Genomic DNA, 23,368 nt, shown 5'->3' on the forward strand with positions numbered 1-23,368 from the left:
CCCCCCCCCCTCCCCCGTTCTGCAGCACATTAAGATTTCTCAACTCGGCAACAATCCCTCTGATGGTTTTATATTTAATTGTGCACAAAGATTGCTTCATGGTGGACTTTTGTTATCTGGGGGAAGGGGGAGGGGTAAAGCTCAAATTGGAAAATTACAACACAACCAGTAAAAGTACAGTGGAACAAGCTTGGTGGCAACAGCCGCAGAGGTTAGAACAAGGCCTTACAAAGAAATGATTAATGTGGTTGATGGAAGACATGACACAACGTGACACATACACTTAAACACACTGAGGCTCTGTAATTAGACAGGGGTCACTGGAGGAGGCAACTTGCAAAAGGGTACGGACAGGTAGTGAACAGGTGAAACAAGTTTTTTTTTTAATGGTTTGCATGTGTCCCTACTTGGTTTTTCAGAGTTCATTAAACTCATTATGCTGTTTTTTGTCTGTTTCAGAGTCCAGATAAGAAGAAGGTTTTGACCAGTCAGCTGACTTTTGACAGCGAGGGTGAGAAATTCTGTTTGCGTTTCTGTGTTATATTTTTGCTATAAAAGATCAGAATAAAAAAAAAACCTGTGATTTTGCAGAGGAAGAGCTTTACCAGAACTACAAGGAGAATGCATTACATAATGACTCAGATGAGGATCCCGATTCCAGGGAACCCAAACCCGATAACAACATTGTAGTGCAGTACAGGCCCATACGTACCTCCTGGAGCCAGCTTAGTGTGGTAAGACATAACACACACAGGCACAATAGTAGTCTCTGTTCTTCCTCTTATATTTTAAATCCTTTCTGGATCTTGGAGTGTGGTTGTGTAGTTTTGGAATGCTAGTGCTCCAAAGAATGCTGTCATATCCAGTTTGGCCACCATCTGTACCCATCCTCCCACTGTTTTCTGCTTTCCTTTGCCCCTCACTTTGTTTATCAGGGAGTACAGGAGCAGTTTGTCAAGGGCTTGTGCAGGCTGGGAGTCAGACAGTCAGCCAGGCCCACAGGAAGTCTTGGAAGCACTTCTGGGATTAATGCCAATGTGTTGGCAAACTCTGTACGCTCGTCAGACTGCAAATATGCCTAAAATGTTGCCTCCGGGGAGAGTTGTGGTGGCTTTGCATTACATAATGTAGTTAGGGATTGGAATTGAGGAGCAGAGGAATATAAGGGGAATTGGCTAATTTAGCTTTCTACTAATGCAGCCCCATCTGTTTGTTTACTGGTAGAAGATGGAACGTGTGGGAGCAAAAGCAAGCCATAGCCCAGATTGAGGAATTGAGGATTGTACTGTCTGCACATGGTCTATAATAAGTAGGAGATTGGACTGAAGGCTGAAAACATTGTAGAGAGACTTTTTGTTTTGTTTATATTTATGTCAGCCAGACACTAAAGTGAACTGGGCACAGACTGCCCAGGATTCTGGCAAAGTAAGCATTCTTTCTATCACAGCTGCTTTACAGCTGTTCGTCTTTGTGAATGTGTTAGAGCCTTCAGCCTGTGATCTAGTTCTGAAGAATTTTCTTCACCCTACAGATTCAGGAATACTTGTGTGATTGGTCACTGTCCTGGTGTGACGGGAATTATTTTTTTTCCAGTGGAGCCGAGAACCGAATGTACAAGTTGTCATCTTGTGACTCTTGCTTAATCCTGAATCTGAGGAGCTCCACCCTTCTACTATCAGTGTCTCATCTTTTTGATGAAATGTCACATCCCAGAATTATCATGGTTCTAAGAATTACCATTCACGCTTTCAGAAGGTGCGGCTGTTTTGGAGCTAACTTGCGCAATTGTTTCTAAATTACCTGAAGGCAACCTGATCAAGTGAAAAAAGGAATAAATAGTTGCCATTTTATAATGACACCTGATTAATTATGCTCAATTTCAACCAGAGAAGGACGATGCTCAATTGGATAAAACCTCTTTGCTCATACAGAGCAATTCAAAAATGGGCTGCCAGGAAAGTAGGAGCAATATCTAGTAACACTGATGGCTATATGTGTGAAAGAAATCAAATAGTGTGTGTTTGACCTGCTTCAGGTTTATTTGTTCTCAGTGTTTGGAGAGAGCTGGGGGGCAGATACTCCTGCAGGAGTATCTCTTCCTTATTGCTTTGCACAAAAATGGGTTGAGGAGCTAGTGCAAGTAAGGGAAACTATCTTTGGGATTTCTCATTACTTACATGTATCGGTAAAGTATCATGTGGTTGAGCCCCAGGTCATATTGATTAAATCTGGTGTAACGAAAGAAGGTGTTTATTACTCAGCCTCATATTCAGTTTGACAAAGCCACAGGCTGATTAATTCAATAGCACTCCGCACCCAGTCCCTTTCAAAACATTGCTTTGTTTCATTCTCATTCAAACATCTTTCGACCAAAGCTCTCCAGCCACATACCAATGCAGTTTCCTTTCAGCTATATTCCACTTTCAGAATGAGCAGAAGTGGTTCCTGTTTAATCTTAGTGTTTGGATCCAACAAATTTCTATACTCCTGTAGTGTTTCTTGCAAAGACTGCCTTTCTTTGTGCTTCTTAGATATGAAAAAAAAAAGCCACAGCCTACACCTGTGCTCTGATTGCATGTAGTTAAACAAGTGTCTATCAAAAATGATGCAAGAAATGTTTCTGACTTATTGTTCTGTTTAGGTTAAGAAAAGTGGCCTGTGTGAGCAGATAAGTCAAGAAGAACGCAAAAGACAAGAGGTACGAGTCGTTCTTTCTAGCTCATTTTAAGTTATTTTTTCCGATTCATACTTTAAGTACTTAGATGCGTAATTAGTTTAAACGCATACCTCATGTGATTGAAACCCAGGGTCATCGTTACCAGGACCTAGTAGGATGACTGAATCCCATATATCTGACTTTTATGTTTCCTCTCGGTTGATGTGTCTCTTGCTCCTCCTTAGGCCATTTTTGAGGTGATCTCGTCGGAGCACTCCTATCTCCACAGTCTCGAGATCCTGATCCGCATGTTCAAGGATTCTCCAGAGCTCAGGGAGACCATGACCAAGACTGAACACCATCACCTGTTCTCCAATATCACTGATGTCTGTGAGGCTAGCAAAAAGTGAGTGTTGCTGTTTTGTAAGTACATTTGTTATCAGATGAGCACCTTTATTCGTCTTCATATTTGGTAGTCATGCTGTTGGTTTAAAGAATTTGTTGGTTTAGAGCAGGCGTATCAAACATAAGACACAGGGGCCAGAATTGGCCTGGGAAAGACTTCTGTCTGGCCCACTGAATGGCTTTGGAAAAGTGAAGGAGGACATAGATTTTAGACTTTAAGTTGTTTTACAGCTTGGCCTACTGATAAAGACCCCCCCCCCCATAGTAATTTGTACTACACTAAAGTAATTTATTAGTAGATAAACAATTAAATACCATAAAAGTTCCAGTTTTTTCACTTCTATCTACTATAGAATATGTATATTTTTCTACTACTACTTGCTTGCTCATAGGGCGTCATATGAGTGTTGGGTTTTCTCTGAATCTATTATTGTACGATCTACCGTACAATATAAAGCGCCTTGAGGTGACTGTTATTGTGATTTGGCGCTGTATAAATAAAATTGAATTGAACTGAATTATTATTGGTCCACAGTAAAATAAATAAATAATAAACAAAAGTACATTTTTTTTATGAATTCACAAAAATCTTCAGTTTTGTGATTACAGGTGAGCTATCAGAAGTTTCTCTGTAATTTTACAGATTTATTTATTCTTGCTGACAGATTTCTTTCATTTAGTACAGCAGCATTTCTTTATCATGTTAAAAAAAAACTGAGACTTATTCATGCAATTGCACTTGCTTTTCCTGAAAGATTTTCAATGTGTTGTTAAATGTTTTTACATTTATACAAAGGGGAGTTTCACTGGTCCGGCCCCCTTAAGATCAAAGTAGGCTGCATGTGGCCCACGATTTAAAGAGTTTGGCATCACTGGTTTAGGGGAATTGGTTGGTTGTTTACTTTTTAGGCTTCAGGTGTCTTTCATCACCTTGGTTTTGCTTAATTAGCTGGATAATTTGGCATGCTTAACTATCCAGTGTATGCTAATACAGACTTTCAGCTACTCTCCTCCCTTCAGTAAGGGTTGTTTTCATTGTCAAAAGATTTGTGTTTACGCTGCGCTGAGCTCTTTTCTGGATGCGAGTGTATGTGAAGTCGCATGCTGATTGACGAAAAGCAGACATGGAGAAGAAGCAAGGGGCAAATTGAGTGAAACGACAAGGAACAAAGAAGTCTTCCTCATAATTATGGTTGCATTGTTAAAGTGAACATTCCTCACTGATTGAAAGCACTGAAACAGGCAGCATGTCTGGGGGGTTTTATGCGTCTATGAAAAATTGCTGCTATGGATCCTCTGAGGTTACCTGTCCATCATGACTTTATAGTTCACTGTTTAATAACATTCCTGGCCACGTAGCATGACCTTCCAAAATTCGTATAAAGTGATGGAAACAATCATGCATGAGAGGCCATGAAAGCTGAGACTGATGAAAACTGTGATGGCTCAGCAATTACTCTGGTGGATCGGACTACATTATTTCTACGAATGATTGGCAGAGCAGTTTCTGGCCGCCAGTTGCACTTCCTCGAGTTTATCTCCGAGGCCACTTTTAGATATGACATCATTTCTTAGACGCTTTCCATGATATCAATATGACAAAGGTTGAACGTTCAGCTGCAATTCAGCCTGTTAATATTATCACATCCGTGTTTCTATATGATGGTAAAATTCTCTCAAATCACTGTTCACTTTTAGTGCAGTCCTGTTTCTTCCTTCACCTGTTTTAGAAACATGTGATTTCACTTTGGTTAAGACCACAATTAGCACAAGATGTACAATACTTTTAAGTAAATCACTTCAAAATCAAGAGTATTTTGAATATGATAATCCTGATGTTTAATTTTCAAGTTTGACTCTTTAATCAGATTTGCATTAAAATCTCAGATTAAAAAAAATCTGAGCATGAAATGAGATTATGCTGTCATTTTCCAGTCTCCTAGGGTGCTTGTTGGTTTGGGGCCAAAATGCAAAAACAACCAAATTATCTTAATACTGCTCAGTGAGATGTGTGTGTGCACATATGCATAGAAACTACCAGTTATTCATGACATTTGATGAAGATTACAACTTTACATGGAAGATTTCACCCCTGGTATATAGTACACATATACCTGGTGCATCTCCAGTACGCATACGTCCTCCTCAATATTTTTACATCATACTGTAAATATGTTTGAATTTCTTGAGAATCATCTTACACACAGGCCAGACACAGTAATGAGAAACTACCCTTGATACTTGGGAAGGCAGATCTTAAGATACACAGAGCCCTGTAGCACTGGTTAAACCAGATGCTTTACTAGGAACAGCTTTGAGGTTATTATCTTAAAACATACCTGAATATCAATCTATTTTCAGCCTTCTGTGTAGTCTGTGTGTGATAGCAAGTAGGAGGGCTGTTGTGTATTTTATATGCAGATGTGTTACTGATTATATTTGACTTGTGTTCTCGGGCTATTACATGCTTTAGTCCCACCACATTTCATAAATCGGACTGTATTCCTAATGCAGCATCTGTGACGCAGTGTATAAAATGAGGAATTCTTCTGCACTTGGAGGTAGACCAGATTTCATTTCACTTGACTTCACTCATGATCCTCGATTAGAGGTCTAAGTTTGAATAATTTAATTATTTTACACTGTTGATTTGACTCATTTACCGTGACCTCGATCCTCCTGAGGACATCCATCAGGAGATGCTTTGCCTCAGAATGAACAGCTTTGACCTGTAAATGTCCCAAATACATCGTTTAGGATGTGAATTAGCATGTGTTTCTTTCTTTTTTGTTATCTCGTGTGCACATGCCTTCATCAAAAGGTTAAGCATACTGGGTCAGGCATGGGCACAAGGCTACATAGCCACAAAAAGTTTTTTTTTTTCCATAGATAGTCACTGTGTGTGTATGTGGAGTAGGTATGGGGGGTCTGGTTAAAGGCTCTAGAGGTGCTTCTGCAGATGAGCAGGAACCTGTTCCAGCTTGGTCAAGGTCCACATCCTGTGTCTGTGCAAGTTTCCTGTTTATCACCTTAGTTGGACATGTGGCATGCCTTTTGAAATGGCCATCTGCTGCTGCTCAGGAAGAGGAAAAGCCTCTGTGTTATGGCTAATGGCTTGCTATGTCTATTTTAAGTGGTGGAGAGTTCCTCTTTTGTCATCTTATGGTGACTTTAGAAGTAAGTTGTTGGCAGCTCTCCTTGTCTACCGGACTTTGTCATTTTACTATTCTATATTATTCCTCAGTAGGGAATGACTCAAGTTAGTGAGTCACACTAACCTTTATTCTTTCACTTCCACTTTGGTGTCTAGGTTTTTCAAGGAACTGGAGAAAAAACATGAACAGAATATAGTGATCGATGACATCACTGACATCGTTTGCAAGCATTCCCAGTCTAGCTTTGATCCATATATTACATACTGTTCCAATGAGGTCTACCAACAGAGGACCCTGCAGAGGCTGGTGTGAGTGACCGAGCAATCACACACACATACGCTCTTATCTTATCATTCGTGGATTTGATCCAACATGGCTGTTCTACTTTTGCCTCGACCAAGTTCACTTTTTTCACCCAGTGCTGCATCTGCCTCCTTATTCCCATACAGCTCCAAGAATCCAACATTTAAGGAGGTGCTGACCAGGATAGAGGGCCACCCTGACTGCAGGAACCTCCCCATGATCTCTTTCCTTATCCTGCCCATGCAGAGGATCACTCGCCTTCCCTTGCTCATGGATGTAAGTGCACTGAAAACATACAGCAGGGCTAGCTTAGGAATTACAAGACTGCCTCTTGCACAACAGTTTGTTTATCTGTGTTGCCCTTGTTAAGTCAACACATGGTTTGTTCTAGTGTTAAAGATCTTTCTTTGACCTTACATAATTCTTTAATAATCTTAACTGATTTGTAATGTTTTTCTTCTTCTTCACTTTCATGCTTACTTTGGCAGAGCATTATTCCATTTTTGCTTTGCTTCCCTTTCTTCCTTTCGCTTGTTCTGCTTTTATCCCCCTCTTCTCTTCCTTCCGTCATTGTCTCCTTAGGGACCTCTTGGGTTTATGCTTGTACATTTGGAGGGTTTGGATCCTGAGAAAGTTTGGTTTCCATTCATTTCTTCCCACAGCTTCAATATGTGATCAGGCTGCTGAGAGTGACGTGCATGAGTCCAGTGAGCTGTTGTGGGTTGTTGTGAACTAATGACTTTAATGTGTGTTTTTAATTATACAACCTGTGTGAATCCATGTTTTACAGACAATTTGTCAGAAGACAGCCAAAGACTCACCGCAATATGAAGCTTGTAAGAAGGCTTTACAAGCAGTTAGCAAGGTGAGGGCACTGTTAAACAAAAGTTTAATGTTAATGGCTTGCACCTTTGTTAAATTATTTAACAAAATTATTATTGACGTACGGTTATTATTTAGACAATTAGTTTGTAAAACTAGAGTAACAGTTCCTGTTCTGTTGTATCACTGTGAGCCACAACAGGAAATGATTAATTACTATGCAAAAAAAGCTAATCTAGCTTTCTTGTACTCTTAATTTTGATATGTGGTTATGAAATGACAAGCAGAGTGCCTGCATGTTGACGTTTTTACACATTTTATGTGTGTGTGCATTAATAGGTGGTTAGAAAGTGCAATGAAGGAGCTCGGACGATGGAGAGAACAGAAATGATGTACACCATCAACTCTCAACTGGAGTTCAAGATTAAGGTATGTGGGTTTTTTCAGTTTTTTGGCAAGCAAAAATATTTTTGATTAACAAACGACAATAATAGAATAGCCCTTTATTGTCATTGTACGTGTACAACAGGTTTGTTCATCACATAGTGAATTCTGAAGTAAGTTGGATAAAAGAGAAAATAAAAGTTTAGAAAAATTATATCTTTAACTGCTGAAAAGATACTTTTTTTTTAATTGCTTCGGGCTTGGTTGCCTAGCAACAGACATTGCATTCATACACTTTGGTATGAAGGCTGCTAGAGCTAGCTAGATAAGGTTGCTAGAGGAATATAAAGGGAACTGTAGTTAGATAAAAGGCAAGTAATTATCGCAGAGCTGAATGGGTCGGGGATGGTTATTGAGCCGTGGCAGAGTGGAGGACCGACCCGTGGACAACTGGATGAGTTGCTGGCTGTGAAAAGCATTACGGCAACTTTAGCTGAACGGAGCAGAGTACAGAGTGTGGAGAACTAATCCAAGTAAGCGAACAGTGAAATCTGCAGCAGACCAGCTGAGTCAAATGGGTTTCAGGTGTGAGGAGGTAAAGGGATGCACACTGTGGAAAAATTTGAGAAAAATTTACAACTTACTTTCTTCAAGAAATTCCTACTGCTATTGTTGCAGCATGGGGTCAAAATGACCCTCCCTAGCAGTTCTAGGGTTAAACAGATACTGGTGATGGATGTGTATGCACCGATATCACTAGAGTTCAAAGGCAGTTAGGGAACGGCAACCCTCTGGAAAGACTCCCATGACATTATCTGCTCCTATGTTCTCCACCACATTCAAGAAAACCTGGCTGACTAACCACAAGACTAACTGGTCAATGATAACACATTTCACTGAGGCTTTCCTGTTATGGGAGACTGCAGGGAAATAACATGAGGAAAGAGCTAGTCTGTCACCCTTAACTGTAACAGTGTGCTTGTCCCAGTTAGGCTTCATTAACATAACATGTGTTTTGATGGCGTGACAAAGTGGAGTTTCTAGAGAAAATTCGTGCAGGCTTGTGAAAAACATACAAACTCCACACAGAACAGCTCTGCCTGGGTTTGACTCATGTACCTCTCACTGTGAGGTGGTAGTGTTAACCCACCATGTTTTTGTATAGAGTTGTATGTTAAGTGTATCACAGTCAGTTTTAATGCTAATAGGCCACATCTGCTGATCATATTTAGCAAGTGGTGCATGCTAACATGTATGTACACGTATCTGTCAAAAAGAAGAACTCACCCCTGTATTGTCATGAGTATCGACAGTAAACACGGGGTTTGGTAGGTTTAAGTGTGCGTAAGCCATGTGGGAAATTGCTGTTGGCACATTTGGAGCGCACGGATGCCTAGTGAACCGTTTTTCATTCTCCAGCTGATCATCCCCAACATTACAGACATTTTAAAATTTCTTTGAATAATTAGATTCACCATCTTCCCCTGTTCACCATATTTTCTTTCTTATGCTCCTCTAGCCTTTCCCCCTGGTCTCATCCTCCAGGTGGATGGTAAAAAGAGGGGAACTGACTGCATTTGTGGACAACAACATCTTTTACAAGCGAACATCACGGCAGCAGGTCTATTTCTTCCTCTTCAATGACGTCCTCATTGTCACCAGGAAGAAAAGGTGAGTTTCGTCGAAGTTGTAGAGAACTGCCAGGCCATGCATGGGAGGGTCTGCATCTGATTTACTTGGTGTGAGTTTGAGCTTGGTCTGCTGGCTCTGCTCATAATTCACATGTCGTGGCATGTTGAGTGTGAAAGTTTAACCGTAAGTCTTCAGGTTTTCACTGCGTGTGAGCACTGTATGTGACCAAGATCCTGAGTGCAGGGTGTGTAGATTTGTCTTCTCTGTCGTCATGTTTGAACTCGTCCTGGGAAATGAGCCTGTTTAAAAAAACAAAACAATATTTCTGTGCAAACCGAAAGCAAACCACGAGAAGTGTTGGTAGCAGGGTTTAGAGACCGTTAAAGGAGTTTGATGCCACCGCAGATGTAGACTGCACTTCCACCCTGGCAACATTATCACGTGTGTTTTTAGGTAGATCAGGTGCAGATACCTGAACCTGTTGCTATTTGGCACTATGAGAGGTTTTTTTGGCTCTTGACATGTCTTGTTACCATGAATCACCTGGAGCTGTGAAACCTGCTCTATTGTCAGACACGTCAGTGAGTCTGCTTTCCTCTTCCCCTATTTCCTCTAGTTTTAGGCAACACCATGGAGAAAAGAAAAAGAAAAGCTATAAAGAGGACATCCTTGATATGACTTTCATTTGTGTGTTTGTGTGTGCATGCGTGCGCCTGCTTGTCTGTTTTTGCCAAAACAAAAATTCCCGGCCATCTCCTTAGTGTCTGGAAGTAATAATCCCGCCACTCGCAGACTAAGAATTCCTCAGAACTGTAAAAAAGAAAAGAAACGTTCCATATGATATTTTTCTGGGAATCTGATCTGCCACGGCAGACTCCAGCAGTGTGTGGTGTCAAGCCTGTGTTTGGAAGACGGATTCGGGAAAAGGGAGGGCTCCGGAATCAGTGTGTATTTATGTGTGTGCGTACGTTTGGATGGGGGAAGCTGTTATAATATTGGTTTGTACTGTGGAGAGCTCTGAAGTCCAGCTGTGGCACGCTACTCTGCTGCACTCCATCTGCAGTAATCCAAACAAAAGCTCACCAGGGGCACACAAGGCTATCCAGGCACTCCTAGATCACAAGCGCTCGTAGGTATAATGGCAGAATGGCCCTTTCTGTTGAAATTAAGACTTATAGTATGAGTGGTATATTTTCCAAGTTCAGTCTTGTCTCACTTTAACATTTTTAGGATTCTGTCAAAACCACAAGAAAGGGGTGAAAAGGTCAGAGCCAAAGCACTTACTTACACAGTAGGCTAGAGAAAGCATAGGCATGACCTTAGAGCCATTTGAGAGTGTATATATAACCCTGTGCTATCCGAAGAAAGAAAGGCTAAATCTGTTTGCCTGTCATTTGACTCCATGTATTCAAAAGTAACTAAGCTGTTTGTAAGTTTTTAGTATGCTGTGTGCTTACCGATGTTCACTATTATTTTTGTAATCGTCTTAGATTTGTACAGTTCCACACATAAAACATGATATCTGAAAAAAGTTAGTTGTTTTTGTACATCACCCACTGCTAAATCTGTAATGGCGAGGACAATATAGCCATTAAGAAGAGACGAGACAATCTTCTTGTTTTATTGACTTTAAACTATGGACCATCCCTTTGTCAGGCTGGGCCTTGTGTCATGCACTGGTAAAGTGTTGCTCTGCTGGACTCTGGCTCGCAGGAACACTTACATAACACTCCAGCTGGCTTCGTTCTCATCCCCCCATGTTCCTGTGTAAATGCTGGGCATCATCTAAACATTAATTCATGTTGAGATTTTCATCTATTCTTTTTATTTTTGCTTTTTTTCTCTCATTCTTTTCCTCTTGGTCTTATGGTTTGTTTGTGTTTTTTGCTGTATGTGCCTGTGTCTAGTCTATTCTCCTTTTTTTGGGTCATAGGCTCAGCTTTCAGCATTATACTCTTATTTTGTGTGTGGGCACGTATCCATTTACATGGAGTTCTATCTCAACATGTCTCTAAAGGTTTATATTAGTTTTGCTTGTTTCTTGAACTGTTTGTTCTTTATTACAGCTGTGATAATGAATTTTTCCTGCTACTAGAAGGGTGTGTGTGTGTGTGTGTGTGTGTGTGTGGGTGTGTGGGTGTCCAGGAAAAGGAAAGCCACAACTTGGGTTTTCTTTATAAAATTGTTTAAGAATTTAACGTTTCTCTCCCACATGTTGACAAAGCATATCACGGCGATTCCCCACCTCAATTCATCTGCCATTTGGCAATGATCTGACACACATGCAAGAAAACTCAAACCTCAAGCATGCAGTTTCCCCACCCATCGCATTCCCAGTGTCATGATGTCAATGGCATTCCAGGCATTTCACCTGTAGGTCAGTCAGGAGCCAAAAAGCTAATGATGCTAATGGTGTGTTTGATGTTTTATCTTGTTAACGCTTCGTTTTTGTGTGTTTGAAGAGATTCAAATTCCAAACACTATTTTAGTATCTCTAATTGCAATTAATGGTCACATTTGAAGATTATCTTAGATTGTTTTAGGTGATTAAATTCATCGATTTAATTTTTCAGCCAAAAAAAAGATAAAGTGAAATGCAGCTTAACTTGTTTGTCAGCTGAGTGGAATTCAAAGGCTTTACCCTTACATACGAGAAAAAAAATCTGTGTAGGAATTGAAAGACGTTTGTTATTTCCGTTATCCATTCTGCCCATAGGCATACCCAGATCACGTTACAAGTTACAGACAGCTGGGAACAAACGTTTGGTAGGCCTTTATCAGCTTGTTTTGATGCTCAATTTTTTTTTCTTTAAAAATTACACACATACAGGAATGTGTTCATACACGTACACAGAATAGCTCTAAATGGAGAGCACCGGACCTTCTTGAGAAATAACTGTCACAATATAGCTTTATAATAACTGGAAAATTTGCTGAAGCACGCACACACGCACACACGCACACACGCACACACGCACACACACACACACACACACACACACACACACACACACACACACACACACACCTCTGTCGCCTCCATCCTGTCACTCTTTGTCTGTCCCTCTAGGGTTCTCTTCCTTTTCCTACTTTTCTCGTATCAGTAACACTTTCCTGCTTCTATTTGTTGCATTTGCTCATATCCCCATTCCTGGATAAGTGTTGAAATGACAATTAATGTGCATGTCGAGGTCAGAGAGCTCAGGAAAAGCATTTTTTTAAAGATAAATAGAGTATATAATATAATATAATATAATAATGCAGGCAAAGCAGAAATATTCACATAATTCATGTTCCTTCAGTCGTGAAGGGCAGCAGGCCTGTCACTGTCAACAGTGGCAGTCTGACTTCCTCAAATATAATCTCCATTCCTCAATGAGCATAGGAGATAACAGAGGTTAAAACTGACATTACATAGTTAAAAATAGGTTTTGGTAAAATGCACATTTTGAATCTGGAACGATAAATGGACTGTTTAGGGTAACTCAACATAATGGTAGATGATTATCCTGCTTTTGTAATCACTCGAATTATACCTCTAATGCTCAGCAGAGAACATTTTATTTTTCAATATCTGACAAGTATGAAAAATCTAACCAGTAATCATGAAAAGTTGACTTTTATTAGTTCATTTTCAGTCTTTTGTTAAGCTAAGCTAACTAACACCATTCTATAGACACGAATTGCATTCTAAATCTGCAGGAATGCAAATTTCCCGTGGGTATCATATTATTATTATTATTATTATTATTATTATTATTATTATTATTATTATTATTATTATTATTATTATTATTCCTTTAAACAACTCCTTTAAGAAGTTGTGAGAAGTGTCTAGTCACAGTTAGATTTGTGCTTGTCTTACATCCATCTTATACACAGACACACAGTGCAGTGTCTCTTAAAGCTACCTCTTCCAAGAAGTGTTACGTAGTGGGGAAAAAAGGTTTTAACTTGTGGGTGATAGTTGGAGAGTAGGTGTCGGTTAAACCTTGTGAGCCTCCCAACCATGACTGGATTCTCAAAAAAGTCACAACCCTGAGTTTCAGAGTTTTGTGTGGAAAATCCATGGAGCATGCCTCTGCTGCTTGGCTTTGGCACTCACTTTACATCATGTATAAGTCAGACGTGCTCACTGCTGGCATCTGTTTGAGTTTATGTAATGCACAAGCTAGCTGCTGTCCAGTAGCTTCTCGGCTTGGCTGCTGTTTCAGTCTCAGGTTGATAAAACATGAGCTGGACTTCAGCTCCTTAACACTATGAATACACACACACACACACACTTTCTCATCAGGTTCAGTGCCATGTCAGGGGTGCAGTGTTTCACAATCAGCTCCAGATGTTTCTGACCAACTGCAGCTGCTACTAGATTTTTTGAAAAAGTCGTGGGAAATGTAGGCATGCAGTTAAAAAAGCAAAAACAGAGTGCAGTCGTAGGATATATATAGACAGTTGCACATTTGGACTTTGATTGGAACCAAATCTGAGGGATAATTGAACATTTTCTTCATTAAATACCATAGTACAGTCTTTCCCACTTCATGATTCATAGAAATGTATGACTTGCTTTGTAAGTGATGTGGACTAAGTACACTGAATTTTCATGCAATGATCACTTTGTTGTCTTTCTTGTCAGTGAGGACAGTTACACTGTCATAGACTACGCTCTGAGGAATCAGATCAGTGTGGATTTTTGTCAACCCAGCGATTTCAACCGGTCACCGATCAGAAGCACCACCAGCATGCTGAGCTCACGGCAAGCTGGCGCCAACCACCTCTTTCGACTGAGTTTCCCTAGCAACTGCTCTGGTGACAAGGTGACCATGATCGTTGGAACAGAGTTGCTGTAAGTGCTTTTTTTTTGTAACCTTTGTCCCTCTTAAATGTGCTGTTTTCGTTTCACTTGCATTTCACTTGTTACAGATTTATGAGGCATGGCGATAAGGAACTATGAGTCATTTTTGACTCTCATTAAAACACTCATGTGTATTCTATCATCATTTTGGGAACCTAGAGTAGTCGTGTGATTTCACTTTGAACCACACAATAAGGCTCAATCTCTTAAAATTTTAAGACCAGCATGTCTACTCTTCTCTGCGAGGGAGCTTGGATCAAATTTCTGCTCCCTTATCTTTTCTGTATGTGCTCCAATACACCTTTTAACTTCAAGCAAAGAAGATTCATGGTTCTTATTTTATATTCTCCTTTTGCACCATTACAAGTCACAGGGATATTTTGTTACTTAAGGAAGAGATGGGCGCACTGTTAAATAAAGTCTGCTGTTCCATTATACAGTCGTACTGTCTGGAGTTGTACTCTGAAACAGACCGGCTGTATCAGATGATTGTTTTGTTGACTTTATTCCAACCCAATCATGTATTCTAAATAGAAGCGGCTCTCTTTATTTATAGTCTAAGGGGTTGGTTCAGAAATTTGTCGCATGTGCCACTTAAATATTTACTCACAAATACAGTCAGTGTAGCTGGAGCTTTGGATTCTGTGTCTTAGTACAACAAAAATATTTAAAGGCTGCTTGTATAACCCACACAAACAAAAGGGATCAGCTATGCACTGGGCTTCCTGCAAGGTTTATTTGTTCTTTTGAGTACTGGGAGCTTCAGCTTATGCACACATGCGCACTTCGATGAATGCACAGGCGTTCGCGCACGCATCTTGTTGCTGTGGTTTGATACTGTAAGGAGTGTTTTCATATGTACGGGGCCGGTTCCCCCTCATTCCTGTGTAGTTAGAGAACCTCCCTGTCTGTTGTCTTTACAGAAGCTGTGGTTTCTCTGTGTAGGCTGTGTATATGGCACGTCTACACTGCAAATTGCAACCTTAAAAATGTCTTTCGACTTGTACCGTTTACTGTTTATAATATTATTGCCTTGTTTTGGTGACTACAGGTGTGCAATTGCATTTTATTGATAAAAATACTACATGTTTAAACCTGGATTTAGTCAGCAATAACTAAACATGGATACCTTACAGCAAGCCATCAAGTCAATCATTCAAAAGATTAATAGTTATTTTTCAGTCCTGATGGAAGTTGGCCAGTACAGGCAAATAAGTGCGAGGGTTTAAAGTTCCAGGGTTAGATGACCTACAGAAAATGAATCTGTTTTCACACTGGATGAGTGTTTTTTTTTTTTGGTTATTTCTAAAGTTACAACCCCACCCTAATACCATTCTCAGCTCAGGGTAGCAGATTCTGCCGAACTGCCGACACTTCTTGCGTCAGAGGCATGCACACAAGGTGTCACTGACGTACCGGCTGTAATCTTAGAACCAGAGCGATAACAATTCTCTCTAAAGTCCTCATTAAGAGGTTTGGGGGGTGGCAGTTGCAAGTCAAAAATTTGTCTACCAGGAGCCTGTTTCCCCACCAAACATTGGTTTAGGTTCTTAAAAGTAATTCATAATGACTGTTATCGGCAAAACATTAACCAAGCGAATTTTAAAATGACAAGTGCTTTAAGCATCCATATGTGAGAGACCGGTCTGGTTTTATTTTATTTCCTTTTGACTTTTTGCTTTCACTTTAATTTCAGTTTTTCCAGAGTAACTTTGCTTGTTTCAGTTTATTTTTTACTGTTTCAAAAATGTTTAGTTTTAGCTTAGTTTCTCTTAGTTTCAGTGATAGTTTGAGCCTTTATTAATTATTGTATGGGAGGCAAATGTCTAAGAAGAGGTAATAGTGCCAAATTAAGAAAAACACATCGATCAGTTTCAGAATAAAGTTGAAATATGGAGAGTAAAGTGGTCGTTTCGAGTCAAACAACTGCCAAAGCTTAAACTCTCTACAAAATGCCTCGTTTAGATTAGTTACTGAAATCAGTGCTTCATAAACCAGTTTTAGTAATGAGGAAATAATTTCTCTTTAAGCACATAAACACAGTGTGGTGATAAGTATAAGGACGTTGGAGATATGGTGCAGAAAGCTGCATCAAGTCAGCAGGAAAAACAACACAAATTTGGAAGTGCAAAATAAAATGGCTGGCAGTGGACAGATGCAACGATACTGAGTTTTTAATTTGTATTTTTTTATATCCTCATGCAGTCAAGAGGATATATCTTTTGAAAAGTTGGTTGACATATTTTACCAACTCCATCTACAGAAGGAGTTTTGTACGTACAGCAGCAACTGTAATGACTTTAAACTTGAAATGCTATTTTGAGAATAATCTCCAAATGGGCACAAAAACTTGTTTCAGTTGGTCTTCATTTGTTTCTAGTTTTCATTTTGATTTTAGTTAACTAGTTTTAGTTTTTAGTTTAGCTTTAGTGAACTAAAATCGCCTTGGTGTGTATGATTGCAACGCCAGTGGCTCTGACAAAGCATTTATTTATATTACTATTTGACACTCTTCTTACATATATTGCATTATATAATATTATCTGGATTTCTTAGTTCTCAAAGGCTGTTAATTTAGCAAAGTAGAAATGTGAACTTGTTAACTCGGCTCATCGTTTTGCAGACTAAACATGATGTGATTAATGAAGAAAATATTCAACAGATTATTGGGTAATAAAAACGACTGTTTCCAAAACACGACACCTCACACAGTACGTCATTAAAACGAAAGCCTTCATTTTAAATGATTTGTTTCTGCACTTTTACTAAGTGCAAAAACCTGGCAAAGTATCTGCAGTAGTATTATGTAATAGTACTATGTGTGAATGCACGGGAGGCAGATTCAGTGGACTTCCTTAAATGCACCGCCTGCTGATGCCTTGACCTACTACTCCGGCATGCATAATTGTGATCCCCCACCCAATCTGAGTGCCTCCTCTATGTAGTATAGCTTGTTGCGGAAACCCCCTAGACTCGACTCCCTTTTTGATGTATTTGGGGCCCTTGGCTCAGATGCTGAGATGTGTGGGTATGTATGTGGAGGGTCAGCGCTTCACTCACTGTAGTCCTGAATGAGCTAAGAAGAGAGGGGGGGGGGCACCCTGGCAACTGTCCATTGTTACAGTGGTTTCTAGTCATTGTTGAAGTTGTTGCCTAGCAACAATCCACTGCCAAGCGGGCTATTTCCCACGACTATCCCTCCCCCTGCCTGTAACTTAACTCTTCCCGATTCTTCCTCACCGTCCTGTCTCATCACTTCAACAGCAGCCGATGTCTTCGCTTTGTTTTGTTTTTAAATCAGTGGATAAATTCCTTTTCCTCCATTCATTCATCCCAATTTGGCAATTTAACCCAGCCTGACACACAGTGTTGTTTCATTAGCCACCCCTTTTACAAGCTAAATGAAGCAAATAAGACAGATAAATAGATGCTGGGCATCGGAAACTGGTGTAACAGTGGACATTAACATGACTACAGGATCTCAGAATATAAACTTAACCACTTTTATAAAAATTTTAAACACAAGTCCATAAAATATTGTTCGATTTCTTACTGGATACAAAGCAGCACAGGAAGAGCCCCAAAGAGCATTTTTGTTCAGTTTAAACATTTGTTCCCTCCATCATAGCTGACTAAATGTCCTAATATTACACACAATATTATGCCACAGTATCAAAATAAAACAAGCACTATGAAAATGACATCTTCCAACATAAGTCACCATCTTTTGAGCAGATTGAATACAAACACTAAAACAGGTCGATGTGTACATTTTTCTTTTGTGGCTCTCACTCACATGACTGACATAATGAAATATTATACAATAATTAGCAAGGTATGAGGCAGTTTCTTAAAGAGGCAGTGCAATCAAATAATTTGCATACATCGTTTACACGTATTGGATGAGGTTGGTCCCAATCATGTTTTTTAATCTTTCCAAAGTGAAAGCCTAGACATGCAGCTGCTAACTGGATAGGGTGGGGCAGGGACTTGATTTGCTTTTCCTGTCACTGTCACAAAAGTGCTAACGACAAAATGCAGGTCTGTGCATGATTTATCTGTTAATGAGTGTTAACACAAATATACAAACATTAAAAAAAACAAAAAGAAAAAAACCCTTCTCTATATTCTCCATATTCCAAAGGGAAATTCCACACATTCTGACTCGAGGCAGGTCTGTTTTTGTTGAAATGAAACTGTGGAAATGGACTGTTATTGTCAGTGTGGTTATTTCTGCTTTCAGTTCATTTTTTCTCTACCTGCCGACCTTTTAAGCTGATGCCTTAGTTTAATTTGAGTATTTTGTGCAAGGTCTAAGAAGCTTACATACAACACAATGACCTCTAACCTTAGCAGCGATGTAATGCATCAGGAATTCACACAGACAGCTGGATTTGAGATGGCACAGGGACCTCAGTGTGGCTTGTTTTGCTGTCTGTGGCAGTGTTTATGATTCTCCTCTTCTCTGTCTGTGCCCTCTTCCTTTTCTTTTCTTTTCTTTTCTTTTCTGTGTATCCTTTTGTTTGCTGTGCTCATGTCAACGTGTCTTTCCCATGACCTTGATGCTGTGTCTCGTCGTCAGTGAATAGCTCTTCTCTATTAGTGGAACAGAGACGCTACAGAGGTCTGCAGCAAAACAGTTCTGCTTGTCAGATATGCAGCTACAACACAAAGCAGCAGAGATTATGTGACGGTCTCTACCAGAGACTGTATTCCTGTTGCACTCTGGTTTTCTTACTCTTTCTACTTTCATTTTAAGTGATAATAATGAAGAAAAAAAAGTAGTTGCAGATTGTTCCCCTTGGTTTGGGAAATTCCCTGGCTGCGTTGCTCCGTGCTGAGATATGCCGCGTTTCAGTCTGAGAAGTAGGAATTGTACCCAAATACTGTCAGTTAAGGGTGGGAACAGGAGCGATCGGAGTAAACAAACTGACAGGAGGAAAGAAGATGTAAAGATGAAAAGCAGTAGCGTGCTGCTGAAGTTGTCAGGGGATGGAAGATTAGAAAGAGGCAGTCATTTCTTCTTATCTGTAATATGTAAAGACATTTTACAATGGAAAAGGAGTGAAACAAAGTCCTCTGGCTTTATGATGCTTGCCATTCTCCCGTTCTTTGAGAGGAATGATTAAAGTTAGAACGAGTGTTACTAGCAGGAGTAGGCAGGCAAAACATTAAACGTTGCCACATTCCTCATAGTTCAAACTTAGTGCCAGTCATATTTAGCTGTTATCTGCTAGAGCCTGTGCTTGTTATATTTGAACCCATAAATGAAAGTGGGTTCAAACAGGCATCTCAGCAGCTTTAGTGCGAGGTGACTTGCTGTGATTGTTTGCACACATGTATCTGTATCTGGCATGCACCTCCAGCTGTCAGAAGCAACAACTAACAGCTGTCTTTCCCCACAGAGCAGCTCGAATGAATGTAAAGAACCTGCATCTTTAGCACAGAAATGAACAAAGGCAAAACTCTGTCCTATTTTTAAAAAAGCCATCAAGTGACAAAAATGCAGGGTTGCTTTCAAGTACACCGACAGGTGATAAAGAGAGGTGATTGGTTCAACAGTTGATCGTTATGAAATGTATCCACCAAATCCAAAGGTCACACCGTGTGACAGGCATTGATATTGCAGTGTGGGTACGCCCCGTTCTCTTAATTTCACGATTTTATTAAAAGTAATTGTTATCCAATCTCTACTGACCTATATCATTGTCAAGTTAGTTGTTGACATGGCCAAGATATTTCCCCCCTGAAAAGAACCAGAACAGATTGAAATGCAGTAATGATGTCTGACTCATGGGCTTCGTCTCTTCACGTCCCGTTTGAGGCCCCTGTGAAGAGGGTCCATACAATTGTGCATTTTGTTCTCATCTGCAAGATCCAGGGCCAGCAGTGCTGAGTCACAGAGGGCCTCAGCAAACCCCCGCAGGTTCATTTCCGTAGGCTTCTTTATCTCATCCTCTCTCCCTTTCCAAATCCTTTAGAACAGGTGAAATGAGAGGTGGATTTTCATGGAACCCGATCTGTGCAACTCCGCCCACTTTTCCTCGCTGTGAAACTCAAACAAGAAAGAAAAAAAGCAAAGCAAAGCAGGGCAGTTCTTTTCTGAGAACAAGCCTTTGTGCTTGTTCCCTTCAGTTCCCTCTGACTACAAAACACACCTCTGTGCCCTCTCAATCACACGGGACAGAGGATAGCGAGGGAACACTAAGCTTCCTGTGCGGCTCACACTAGCCTGTAAAGCTGTTTGCGTGCAACTCCACCTCATTTTATTTTCTTTAAGTTGATTCTGACCGCCCTTTGTATCTATGCTACAAAATCTGAACAATAAAGCATCTTCGACTGAAATTAAAGCAGCGAGGAACTCCCATAGTAGAGCAAAATTTTGAGAGTTGTGGTGTTATTAAACTTTGGGAACACTATAAAGTCCTTTAATAGTTCCTCATGTGCCATTACGCTTTCTTTCAGGAATGAGCGTGCTAGGTGGATCAGTGCTCTGAACAATAATGACAACAATAAGAAGACTCAGGACCGAACCAGTGAGTTTCCACAACACATAATTCACATGGACGCTCTGTCCTGACTTCTCTATTTAGCCTGTTGCGCCACCTTGTGGTTATGAGTTGAAACAGTTTCCTCATGCTGAGTTGGTTGAAATTAGCCTGTCAAAAGATATTTAAAGTGCCAGTGTGACTTCTCTAAAATGATTCGGATGTGCTCTTTCAGGTCTCATGCAGGTGGAGATGATCAGAACTTACACCGCCAGGCAGCCAGACGAGTTGTCTCTGCAGGTGGCTGATGTGGTGCTTGTCTGGCAGACTGTAGAAGATGGTATGTCAGCTCTCTCTGCCTCCCTCATATCTTCATATATCCTCACTCATACTCTTTAATATTCCTCTCATTTTCCACCTTCCTGTTTCAACGGTTTCCTTTCATCAATTACTTTTACATACTCTCCATCTCTCTTTCAAAGTCTGCATTTACTTTTTCCACATAATGGATCTGATACCTGTTTGAAGATGTGGTTTCACATCTGTGCAAACACATGGAAGCCTTTTTCACATTAAATAACAGACAGAACCAAAAAAGAAGAGCCAGTAAAAGCATAAAGTACCACACAACACATTCTTCTGTTTTCATTTAAAGCCAGTTTCTCTTCTTAGGCTGGTACGAAGGCGAGCGGCTGCGTGACGGAGAGAGGGGATGGTTTCTAAGCGAGTGTGCTGAACCAATTACATGCCAGGCCACTATTGAACGCAACATGCAGAGAATGGACCGCCTGCAGGGCCTTGAGACTAATGTGTGACAGGACGATGAGCGGACTGCTTAACCTACATGGGGCTTTTCCCTGGCCATTAGTGAACCCTCAACACACCAGTGACCTGCCTTTTTAAGCACTGAACTCAGACGAATGAGTTCAATAACCATACCACTGACCTGTCTCCAGGGGACAACTGGACATCTATGAGAGCCTTGCGGCTGCTAGGCCCTCACAGTGGAATAAAGATGGAGCCACAATCATCAATAAATATCAGCCACACTGTCTAAGTTTCAAAGGAAAGACTAAAAACAAACACGTGGAAGACGGATTTCCCTAATAACTGATTTGTCTCTGTGCAGGTGGGACATTTTGACAGTGGGATCTGTCACACTGATTAATTCCCTAGCCTGGTTAGTAAAACTTCACACCCACAGCCAAAGTCACTGCTTTTTTAGCACCCTACCACACAGCAATAGCTGGTATGAAATTTGTAAATGCTTTTTTTTTGTTGTTGTTCATTTACAAAGAATACGCTTTATAATGTGCAATTAAAATGAGAGTACAGTAATACTGTAAGAGGTAAAACAGGCTAAATTGTGTGAAACTAACAACAGCCTGGCATGCGCTCTGTTAATGAGGCTTCTCAGGCCATGTGATTGAAGCTTTGCCAGCATCTTGTTGATTGTGAAAGTGATAATAAGGAAGGAGGGTGTGATTGGCAGCTTATGTAAAGTGTGTGGGTTAATGTGGAAACTCCTGTGAGTGTTTAATCAGCCTCTGATGGCATGTGAAACTATGACAATATTTGCAACAGAATACAAAGTGGTGTACGCTGAGCTGCAAAAGAGAGACGGGCTATTTGTCTGAAGCTTAAGGCACTTTGTGTAAATAGCAGAATCCATTTTCTTTTTTTTTCTGGATTATATTGAAAACAAAGTAATCTGTATATAATCTCCTCTCTTTTATGGGTTAAGTGCATAACAGAAGGTAGTCTGTCTACCCTCTTGTCTCCTGTTAATGCCACCATCATGAATCAATGATTCATTCATGTCACAAATATTATTAGACGCTCCATTCACTCAATGATTTTGATTGTTTGAAATATTTTACAAGCACAAATACACAAGATTGGTCTCAGACACAGGTATATGCAGCAGCCAGCTACAACTTTAAAATCATCTTGAGCTGTCTGTGGCATTCATATAGGTGTTGCTTTGACACATACCACATACTTAAACTGCCCAAAGAGTAGTTTAAGTATGTGGTATAACACAGTATTAGACAGGTGGCTTTAATGGCGTGGACTGGCACTGATATTGGGTGTACACCCTCCCACCCCTTCATATTTATTGTGTTATAGAAGGATGGTAAAATTAATTTTGTGTGCTGATGGCAAGATCGGAAGATAGAGAACAGCCCTGCTCTTAATGGTATTGCCCAGCATGAGTCATCTTTTTAGTGTTGCCCAGCTAAAGAAGAAAAATGACTTGGTCAAAGGATGAAGATAACACCATCTATCAAGCCAACTGCTCTGGACTCAGTCCAAATGACAACCATAACTGTTGAGCCACACGAACCAAGCTATGGCGGTCGGCAGTGCTGCCATGAGGAAGGACACAAGTATCCAGACTTTCAAAGAGAACAGCTTTGCATTTGCTCTCAGGGAACATTAGCTTTGGCACCACACACATAAGCATGAGCTGGTCTTGTTTAAGTCATTTCCTCTCTTGTATCTAGTGTAAATTACCTTTGTACATGTAAATATGTGAAACGGCTTAAAATGTGTAATGTATGTTTTCGTAAATACAGATTATATTGAAGCAACTTGCTTATTCAGCCTTCTATATTTTTAATCAGCAACTCCTAATAAAAGCTGAATTTCCCATCATTTAGTCTGA

General features: G+C 40.2%; 1 protein-coding gene across 1 annotated transcript in view; it reads left to right on the plus strand.

Moving 5' to 3' along the window:
- The window catches only part of LOC102313957 (rho guanine nucleotide exchange factor 26), a 25,915-nt gene extending 2,557 nt beyond the window's left edge, over nt 1-23,358 (plus strand). The window contains exons 3-15 of the mRNA XM_005948729.3: nt 460-511; nt 592-734; nt 2,642-2,698; nt 2,902-3,062; nt 6,372-6,524; nt 6,666-6,795; nt 7,310-7,384; nt 7,681-7,770; nt 9,245-9,396; nt 13,994-14,203; nt 20,678-20,748; nt 20,936-21,040; nt 21,373-23,358. Of these exons, the coding sequence (XP_005948791.1) occupies nt 460-511; nt 592-734; nt 2,642-2,698; nt 2,902-3,062; nt 6,372-6,524; nt 6,666-6,795; nt 7,310-7,384; nt 7,681-7,770; nt 9,245-9,396; nt 13,994-14,203; nt 20,678-20,748; nt 20,936-21,040; nt 21,373-21,515 (1,542 nt within the window). The 3' untranslated portion in view covers nt 21,516-23,358. The remainder of the gene's footprint in view (nt 1-459; nt 512-591; nt 735-2,641; nt 2,699-2,901; nt 3,063-6,371; nt 6,525-6,665; nt 6,796-7,309; nt 7,385-7,680; nt 7,771-9,244; nt 9,397-13,993; nt 14,204-20,677; nt 20,749-20,935; nt 21,041-21,372) is intronic.
- The last annotated feature ends 10 nt before the right edge of the window (nt 23,359-23,368 follow it).

This window comes from Haplochromis burtoni, unplaced genomic scaffold (assembly GCF_018398535.1).
Source record: "Haplochromis burtoni strain Fernald_Lab_line unplaced genomic scaffold, NCSU_Asbu1 Contig_571, whole genome shotgun sequence".
Taxonomy (NCBI): Eukaryota; Metazoa; Chordata; class Actinopteri; order Cichliformes; family Cichlidae; genus Haplochromis; species Haplochromis burtoni.